This window comes from Anopheles darlingi, chromosome 3 (assembly GCF_943734745.1).
Source record: "Anopheles darlingi chromosome 3, idAnoDarlMG_H_01, whole genome shotgun sequence".
Taxonomy (NCBI): Eukaryota; Metazoa; Arthropoda; class Insecta; order Diptera; family Culicidae; genus Anopheles; species Anopheles darlingi.
This window is the reverse complement of record NC_064875.1, coordinates 50308962-50319541: the sequence shown is the minus strand read 5'-3', so window position 1 is coordinate 50319541 and position 10580 is coordinate 50308962. Positions and strand designations below refer to the sequence as shown.

Genomic DNA, 10580 nt, shown 5'->3' with positions numbered 1-10580 from the left:
TGGTGGCAAATGCGCGAAGTAGAACGATACAGAAGCGCAGTACACCACGCGTGTTGCACATTTTACATCCAATGCAGCTCCCTCACTCTCTCTCTCTCTGTCGCTGTTTCTCTCTCACGCACACCTAGCGCAAAGGAATGAAGGACGAAATATTCGAAACATTTGAACTATTGCCAGTCGCACACGGCCTGCCACAAATGCGTTCTGCGTTCATTCGCGATCGATGGATTTACCACCGAGGGGGACGTACGCACGCACGAACCATCGCATCATCATGATGCGCGCGCGCGCGCACACGCACGATCGAGATCATTTGGGACGAGAAAAGCAATCAAAAGCCGGTTGTGGTTCACGGCGTATCACGTTGTTGACCTTTGGATCGCACCATCATCACCTGAGAAGTTTCAGTTCTAATTACTACAAATTTCCCCCATTTCGAGTAGCAGGTGGTGTTGGTAGTACTTGAGAGGCAACCGGTGAACGGCAAACTTAAACATTACGACACACGGTCCCGAGAGAGAGAGAGACGAGACGCGGTCGTGGGCCGCGTGCAATCGAATGGCGGTACACATTCGATTTTATGACGATCTAAAGCACCGTTGGCAGGATATGGAATTGCCAATATCGGGCGGCTGGACGGCTGTGCTGTAAAGTGGTTGTGCAAAGTTAAATTGCCATGCGCTCTCCGAAAAGGTAAACTTACCTTACTTAACTAACTGCACTCAAAAGCAAAAACGGCGCCGGCCATTACATTGCTGATGTGAAATTATTACATCTGATTACTAAAGAGCTAGAACTAAACAGCAACGTGTTGTATTGAACTGAAATGCCTAATATCATCACTGTTTGCTGTTTGAGATGAGAAAATACGAAAGATTATACAAAGGATCGGGCACAAGGATCGTGCAAAGGAAGGAGTAGCTTCCAGTGAAAATAATTCCAATGTTTACCACAAATATTTCACTAGAAATTCCCTGATTCATCACGGCTTGCCAGCGTATTTAAATGCGAAAATCCAATAAGGTTAGAATTGACAAAAATGATTGACGCTGCTAACACAATATGAACTTGTATGATTAATTAATTGTTTTTTGACGAACTTTAGCTGAGTAATTCATTTCATGATGTTGATAGTGTTCTTCGAAAACGTTGGGGTCGTTAACCAGCGCACATAACACGACGGCATTCGTTGCTCGGGAAGCTGATAATGCCTTTTTGCTTGTTTTACTTGCTTTGCGTAACTGAGAAAGAAAACACCATTAATGGAAAAACTATACTAATAAATAACTTTAAACAACTGTTAAGCTATCACAGTAACCAGCAAATCTAGACCGTTTTGACTCTCAGTTCTTTTAAACTGAATGATCTAGTTGACTGGTTTTTTGTTTATATAATCTACAAGACAACCTAGAATCCTATGATTTTGTTGAGTGCTTAGTAAGCTGTGCCTGTTATTCGTTTATTCTTGCATATTCCAGCCCTGATAAACCTATTTTATGAAGTGATACTTTGTTTCATTCGCGTCTTTCTTACTTAGCGCATATTTAAACATGGAGGCGCCGTTCATTAACAGACAGTAAAGTGCACTGATCCAGAAGAACAACAAGGTATATAGATGTGTCTTCCCCATTTTGCTACTGGCTTATCTTAATGCTCATTAACATTCTGCCACAGAAAGTAAATTTATTTGCATCGATTGTTTAGAACGCACACGACGCACACGGTAGCCAAGCAGAACACGTACGCGAAAAAGCACGAACCGAAATGGTACGTGGCGCGAATAGTGATTGAATAAGATCGGCCCCACCCTTACCCATAGATTGCCGCGATCGTACACGGTACCGGCGTGTGTCCTTAAAGGGAAAACCATGTGGAAAACCGTGGATCATCGTCACCGCGGTTTCGCGGCGGCGCAAGCGCCGGATGGCCGCGACGCATCCACCATCTCTCGATCGGACACGGCACGATTGCACAGGAACAGCGCAAAGGCGGCCTCATCCCCTCAAAAACCGATGTGCGCCAACGGTGAAGAAGCCGCGCTGATGAGTCACGACGCAGCCCTGCCTGCCTGCCCTTCCTCAACATCCGACACGTTCGTCTACGTCGACATCGAGAGCGCGTCGTCGTCTCACCGAAGCACTGAGAAGGTGCAAATCTTCAGGGGACCGCCATCGCACCAACCAACAAGACGGACCCCTTCTGCTTCTGTTGAAGGGGATCGGCTGCGTTGCGCCGTTGACGCCGGTGGTGTGTGTCTTTGGGGCTCTCGTGAATCGGCGTTTAAATTCAGCAGGAATGTTCTAATTTTAGCACCGGCGTAAGTTCTATTTCGGTTGCACTCGGGCGGCCGGCCGGCCGACAGGTCGACCATACGCGTCCGAAAACTCTTCGCCCGAAGCAGCGAGTTGCGCGCGGATCGACTCTTTCTCTAATATGCGGTGGTCTGGTGATGGTGGCCACCACCCATCGTTAACCAAGGATGGATTTCCGCAACGGCTGTGTACTCTCCGCCTAGTCGGTCTGTCGCGTGCCCACCCCAACATATATACCCACACATACAAACCCGCATTAACGGTCCGATTAACCTTATGCTCGCACCCAGGACCTACCTTGTTGTGAGGTAATACGATGAAGGCACCGCCACCGGCCGACTCGACGATGATGGCCAGGAACTTCGGGTTAACGGCACAGAACGTCGAGTCCCAGCTGCTCTTCGATACGCGGATGTTGTCGTAGCACTGCTCGCGCTTAAGCGCCTGCCCGTACACGTGCCGGAACTTGGAGCTTCTTACCACACGAAACGACATCTTGCCCTCTCTGTGCCACTGTTGCTACTGCTTGCTGTTTTGGTGCGAAAAATGCTCTGCTCTCTTGCGTTGAGTTGAGGTTGACTGCTCTGCTGTAGAGGAGGCTACAGATTGTACGTCACACGCGTCACAATTACTTTGCTCGTCGCGTCACAAACTCACAAACAAAACTTTGGAAAATCGTGTGGATTCTCTAGGCACAACACGTCATCTAGCACTAAAGATAGATCACTAAACGTCACTGTCTCACACACCGGTGGGGAGGGGGACAGGAACACAATCACGTCACTACTTTACATCTAATCCTGTGAACAGAAGAGTGAATGCAAGACGATGCGCGTTAATGCGATCCCGCCGGTTGGCCAACGAAGCTAGTGCACCCGAGAGACCATTCCCTCGTATGCCCATTTTTGGTGCGATATTACTGCCATCGCGGGAGCTATGACTACCGAAATGAGTACGAGGGGAAGGAGGGTTGTTCCAGTTGGGATTTTGTTGAGTCAGCACCCGAACGTTGGCTTATCACATATCCTATACGCTAGCCAGGCTCTCGTGTGCTCCCTTGAGGTTGCTGATAACAGCGACCGGAAGGCTTGGGCGCATTATAGATCGCCATCGTCATCACCACCAGTCTTCGTTTCGTCAGCGTAATCAAAGATAGGATCGATCCAAGTTGCCTTTGGTCAAGTAAAACAACGAAAGCAGTCCACGATAACCGAGGGGATTCTACTCGAAGCTAGTGCTCGTAGCTTGTGGTATTCTCCGGGCACCTGCTAGCTAGTTCAACCATATCACGATTTGATATGTTCCCTTATCGCAGTGGGTGTTGTACAAGAGAAAGTTGACGATTATGGCATGTTTTTAAATAATATGTTTGTTCAAACAGCATATCAAAACACACTGCAGCGCGGCAACAGAAATACTCCTTTGCTGATTCCAAATTCGCGCGAGCTCAAGCCCGCGCGATACACAAACGACTCATTTCACGCCATTACGGCACACCATTGTTACGGCGTTGGGTTGGCACGATGGAGAAGATCATCATCACGCGGTCTCAACTCATCGACTTCCGACCGACCGACCGACCGACCAACCGTCCAATTCTCTTTCCGTCGTCTCGGTGCGTAGCGGCATAACGGGCGCGTAAAGCGTGTTGCACCATAAATATGACCATCACACGCGCTGCCGACACTTCTTCACTCTCAACTCCACCGTCCACCGTGGTATCCAATCGCGCTATCGCGGTACGGTACGGTACGGTACGGCGGTGCCGGTGGGTTTATCATCAATTTCTGCAAACAAACAGAAAGCAAACGATTGAAACTGGGTGACCACAACCCCTCCGCTGTAGGTGGGGCCACAGCACCGTGCGGGCACCGTACGAGCGCGCTGGTTTCAGCTGATGAGCCTTCGTCATATCGTCGTGTGCCTCTCCCTCCCCCCGTTGATGGGATGGCCGTGGAGGGGATTTATGTATTTTTAATTACTCCATTCCGAAAAGACCTCAAAACACTGTGCTTATCACACTTGCTATCGCTGCCGGGCTGGCAGAGTCTGGCTGGTTTGCTGGCTGGCTGCTACAACGAGAAAAACAGATGATTTTTGACGAAGGAAGTTCAGCTACCGTGACAAACGGACTGGTTTGCGATGCGTTGGGTAGGGGTGGTCACTGTGTCTCATTAGTCCACACACGCAATTCGCGACGGACGCGACAGTGGGAAGGATTTATCGGCGGCGACGACGACCACTCGCGACTAGGGAACGGCGGCGATGGTGGCGACCGTATGTGATAACGATTGATCGGACACGTCACCGGCAGCTACAGGCGTACAGACAGGGCGGTGGCTCGAGGCCCGCTTTACCGAACGCCAATACGAGTGTTTTCACTTTCGCTCGAAACCGTTCCACCATTCGAGGCAACCAGGTCAAACTGTCGCCCTCTTTTGTACCTCGCCGTTCGTCGTTGTTTTATGATACAAATTGGCCGCGGTGGTGATGGGTTGGAGCTGGCAACCAAACCGGAGCAGTAAGACGATCCTTCTTTGCTCACACTTTGGTCGACGACACTTGTCCTTGTCGCTGGTCGGCCGTCGCACGGCGTGACAGCATTCAGGGGATATATAATGGATGATATGTGTGTACCGTGCTGCTGCTGCCGTTGTGCTTCACGACGTGAATGACGTCGTTCTGTGTGCGATCTTCAAACCATTACCAATACGACGACGACGACGACGCCAATCGTCGCCGCAATCGTTGTTTGACTCATCTGGTTAAGACGGCCCCCCAAACCAGCAACAGCAGCAGCAGTTCCATAAGCACAGACACGCACACGCACCCCGTTGGTCGGACCAGCAACATCTGCAGCTTCTGCCGTGATCTCTGACATCAACCATGATTTGACCTTCGTGATGCGAGAGACATTTCGGCAGGAATGCGAATGCCAGCTCCACCCCTCTCTCTCTACCGTGGGGCTTTGTCGTGATGTACTGCCGATCCTCTCCAGTCAAACGGACGGATGGACACACATTCCTGGACGCACACGCCACATCCGTTAGCTCGTCGCGCTCGCTCTACGGCTGCATTTGCATGGAATGAATGGCGGCAGACGACAAAGGGGTGTGAACCCGAGAAGCTACGATGCTGACGCGTGATGATCTTCCCTGTTCTTGATCATTGGCCGGCCACAGTGGGGTCCGTTTGCTTCGGAACGAGCAACGAACGGCGCATATCGAGTAGATTATACACGAAAAAAAAAGGCAAAAAACCGGATGCACGATGATATCATCATCACTCTCGACGCTAGACCGGCCGCTAGCAGTTCCTCGTCGCTGTCGCCGTAGCCGTCGTCGTCGTCGTCATCGAGACACCAGAGCCTGCTGCCTCCAGTTTGCACGATTGCGCGGGGCGACGACGGAACAGTAGATTGTTGCTCACGAAGTGTCCATGAGCAGCGTTCGTTTGCCGCTGCTGCTGCTGCTGCGCGTTTGCAAAAACCTTAGCACATGGCACGTCGCGGCACCCCACCATCATCTCGCTCATCTTGCCAATTCCAAAAATGGACTCCGACTCACCGACCGTAATTGCTTTGTTTTCCATTGGTGCAAGAAAACGAGGAAGAAACAGCAAAGCAGCAAAAGAAGGGGTTGGCTTTTCGGGTGTGCGCTGCTTCCTTTGCTGGTTCCTGGCGCTGGCGCGATCGATCGATCGAATCGGTGCCGCGCTGCTGTCCGGTGCTAGGTGACGGATGCCAGACCGATTCCGCTATCAACGCACACCACCAGCCCGGACCGGCCACCGGAAGCGAAGGAAATTGGTCGACGGTGCCACGCGAAAGTGGTTTGCCAATCAACTATTCACACCCAGTTTCTCCGGTGGTTGCGCTTCTCCTCTCTGCATTGCGTTTTGCGTTCAGGCGCGTCCATCGCGCGGCGTCGTCGCCGTCGCCGTTGCCGTCGTCGCTGCGGAAGGTGGAAACAGCAGCAGCAGCAGCATCACCATTCACGGCGTAGCAGCGAGCGAGAGCCGCCAACAGCAACGGCAGCACCACTGCATCATCCATCAGAGGAGGCCGCCAGCCAATCTCTTTCTCTCTCTCCAGTCGCCGGGCATCCCATATCAGCCTGCTGCGAGCTCTATCAGCCGAGCCACGCACCACCATACCACACATCATCGCCTATTTGGAGTCGGAGTCGTCGGCACTTGGCTTCGATTTTGCTCCCATTTCCCCCGTCTCCCCGCTTTTGGCTCCTTTCGCCGCGCCCGCCGCCAGCAAGCGCAAACGCAATCAGTACGCGAATTGAAGAAAAAATAATAATAAAAAAAACGGGCTGGCCACTAGCCGCCACGGCGACCAGTTTCCAGTTTCCTGACGCCCCAGACCGGATAATCGGCCCACAGACGGGCGATGCGCGCGCGTGTTTGCCGCTACCGGATGACGGCGAGAGCTGTTTGCTTATGGGGCTGGGAGGCTAACCAGCAGCAAACCGATGGCCGATGGTCGGGACGGGACGGCCAACAAACTCTACCGCACGGGGGGAGGGTTCACGCACTCTGCGTCTACACGCCTACGGAGCGCGGTGACCGGCAAGGACACGGACACCGCGCGACACACCCACGCGGATCTCTCCTAGCACTTGACCAGCCAGCTCTCGCTACGCGCTCAACGGGCCTCATGTAGCAGCACACCTTGGCACCGTCGTCGTGTTGTGGACCTTATGGAAGGGTCACCCCTCGTTACAACCCTTCGTTGCCGATGATTGCTGCGATTGGGATGATGTTGCTGCAGAGAGAAAGGGAAACAGTCAAATGGACGCGAAGGCCTACTATGCGGCTGTTGTGTGTTTTGGGGGTCCTTTCGCCATAAATTCTCCGGCCACGGATTGACCGCAACCGGACAACACCACGTAATGTACTGAGAGACAGACAGAGAAAGAGAGAGAGTAAGAGTGACAAAGACAGTGTGTGTGTGTCGGTTAACCCGTGGCGACCAGAGTGTGGCCTTTGGAAACGTAAAAAAAGTAAACCTTCTACAGGGTTAGGCGGCCCCGCGGGTGTACGCGGATAAAATTTAAACAGTCCGCTGCCTCCACACACCTTCACAGCTCTTCCTCCTCGCCACTGCTGAGTGGACAAAACTGGAGGAGGGAAATGCAAACAAAAAACCAAGAAAAAGCTCTACTGTGCACCGGCGACATGGAAGTGGATCAGCACTCCCTGGGCTGGTGACCCAGTTCTCCCGCGCGGACCACCCCAAGTACGCGGGCTGATCATCATGCACACGGCGCGCACCCGGAGCCCGTCCGTTGTTAGAATATCACATCCTTGGACTCGGGACGATCGGGATGATGACGATCGGCGGTGTTGGCACCCGTAGACCGTTGCCGCTGCCGCTGCGGCCGTTTTGACGCAAATACACGGATTCCGAATATCACCGCCGCAAAACACCTCTCACTCGGCGACACCACGAACGCACGCACGCACGTAGCAGGCCAAACCTTGGCTCGAATATTTTCAGACCGTGCGATCGACGACGCGGCGAGCAAGAGTGGTGGTGGTGGAAGTGAAGATCAGCGATCGACATGGTTTGCGCTTCTTATGGCACTCTCGGATGGTTTTAGAAAGAGGCAAGAAAATGTGCGAAATCACAGAACCAGCGAAGTGGCAGCGATTGCTGGGCATCAAAGTAATCCACCCACGACGCGACGACGACGACGAAGACGAATACGGCCGGCCAAGCCATACACACACGCACAGAACCCCCTTCCCCCAGGCACTCTCCGTTTTCTTGGGCACTTCTCGGATTCTCACACGATTATAGGAACATAGAAACGGACGAGAAAATCACTCCACGGAGGTCACAGTTTTTTTGGGGGGCAGAATCCCACCGAACGAGCGAAGACGTTTGTCCCGGAATGCGAACGAGCATAACCTCGAAATTCTGGGGCGTTCCACACACCGAGCACCACGAAAACACACCCGGACCGATCCGGCCAACGACGAGCTTTACGGGAGTTGTCGATCGCGGTTGCACGCGGCGATAATAGTAACCTGCGAGGATCTACTACAGTATACGCGTACTACGCGAGTAACTACTACTACCACTCGCTTCCAACCCCGAACCAAAACAACAGGCCGGGAAGGGTTACTTTACCAAAAGGGGCAACGGGAGGGGCTTGGAAACGACTTGAAACAGTTCTTATCACCTTTACTTTTATCACGAAATGCACGACAAACGTTCAAAAAAGGCAAAAATGCCCTTTTTTGCAGTGATTTCTGAGGAAAACCAAAAATTATATCCAGGGTTGAAACCGAATTTTTGCCTCGAATTTTAATATTTGATGAAAATTTTGCTTTATTTTACACAAAATGCTCTTATTTTATCGATCATCACTGTTTACATTTTTCCAGGGTTGTAGTGCTAATCTCGTTCGAAAGTCACGTTGAAGCTGGGTTGATGTTAAAGCGCACTCAAGTGTATAAATGAATTTTGTTTCACTCCCGGCGTTTTCCACTCGCTTTTCTCATGTTTTCCGTGTTAACTAACCACCCCTCAGCGTTGGGCATTTACCCCCGGATGAACAACATGATTATGTTCGAAATCAGAACAATTTAAAAAATTTGACAACCGAGGGTGCCCCCCGATAGCAAAACGTATTCAAGACGGCCGGTTAATTCATAACGGCCACTAACGGGCCGATTTGTATGGCCGATCCAGAAAACTGGCTGAAAATTTCTTCCGGAGTATCACTTTCGGAATTTAAATCAAATAGGTCTACGAAAACCACATAAGATACTTTTTTTTCAAACCGGAACACAGTAATCCGTCTTTCCGCCTTTCAGCCACGTGTTGTTGCAGCAGATTAGCATGCCGGGGTGACTACTCCCAACAAAGCCGCCAATGATGTCAGACACAACAACCTTCGGAGGCTTTTAATCCCTGCGACCGCGAGTGCAATATGGAATCACGCCCCCTGCCTCACCTGCGAACCCACGAAAAGGGCACGAACCATTCTTCCGAACTATTCCGAGCCTATAATCACCGCTACCGAGCAGCCATCCATTAATTACCGCCTATCGCACTATTCTCGAAACGGGAAATGTCAGAGATGGTTCATATTTTTGCGGATCGCTTTCCATTATTGACCCAGTCGCAGCAGGGGCAGCAGCGGCGGAGGGATGATAATCAAACGATTAGTGTTTGTTGTTGTGCATATGAGCTTTGCAGCCTTTTGCATTCCGGAACTGTCCGACAAACGTCGCGACACGTAATAAAGCGTCACATTTTTCATACGCGCGAGTGGGCGCTGCATTCGCGAACCGCCGCTAATTAATACACTGAGGCAAAGGGGTTCAATGGTGCTGCTGACACCCTGGGAAAGCAGCCGGGTCAGCCGTTGGCCAGGAGGCATGCGTGAATTGCAGAAGCCTGCCACGAGGAGCCTTATGCCGATGCCTGCGAGTGGCACATGGCATTTGCTTAAATCCAAACGGCGCGTCATCGTTAACATTTTACCGAGGGCCCATCCACAAACCACTCTTTACGTTACCAAGAAATCGGACACCAATCTATGCGCAGGATGCCATAAGCATCGCAAAACATATCACAACATGCTAAAGTAGCAATTAAATATCCGCAGAAAATGGTTAGGAACATATCGACGAGGATAAACTGTTTATGAAGAACTTTTACTACAAACTGCAATATTCGAAGCAGTGCCCGTCGCAATGTTGATGACATCGAGCCCACTTGAATATCACATTCCCACACGCAGGGAGCATCTTTTAGCAGTCGTTACTAACTATTAAATAAATGGATGTCGCTACAAATAATAACACTCCACCCCCGCGCACTGGCAAGGCCGGCGCTCATCATCAATCATTTTCGCGACAGACAGGAGAAGACGATCGTCGTACACCGTACTCCGGGCCACTACAATGTGCACTACTGCTAACGGGCAACAAGCTCACCCGATAGCTGCTCGCCTGGAACTATAATCGATCGTGCTTATCCTCCGGTAGGATCCTCCCCAAACGATGGGCGATATCATGAGGATAATTATTTGGCCAACTATTAATCGACCGGCCGGTCGGTGCGATGATAAATGGGCCACGATCGACGGTGCGAAAAGTCAATCCCCAACGGTTGCCGTGCTGTTCCGTTACGACTACTACCTACTGCGCACCGAGATTAAGAGCCATAAAGCAAATAAAGCGAAGCATTAGTTTAAATTATCTCCCACAATTAACATTGAGCGAGCTATAGCCGATGTGTGT

At 51.3% G+C, this 10580-nt stretch overlaps 1 protein-coding gene across 8 annotated transcripts in view; it reads right to left on the bottom strand.

Annotated features, from left to right (window-relative positions):
• The window catches only part of LOC125955808 (coronin-6), a 14022-nt gene extending 5594 nt beyond the window's left edge, over positions 1-8428 (bottom strand). The window contains exons 1-2 of one of the 8 annotated variants that reach the window (XM_049687022.1): positions 8355-8428; positions 2610-3112 (exon numbers count right to left, since the gene is read on the bottom strand). In XM_049687022.1, the coding sequence (XP_049542979.1) occupies positions 2610-2807 (198 nt within the window). In that variant the 5' untranslated portion in view covers positions 2808-3112; positions 8355-8428. Of the gene's footprint in view, positions 1-2609; positions 3113-4756; positions 5319-8140; positions 8164-8191; positions 8215-8235 lie in introns of those variants that run through there. The other 7 variants (XM_049687020.1, XM_049687017.1, XM_049687018.1 and 4 more) reach the window with 7 other exon arrangements.
• Between the last annotated feature and the right edge of the window lie 2152 nt (positions 8429-10580).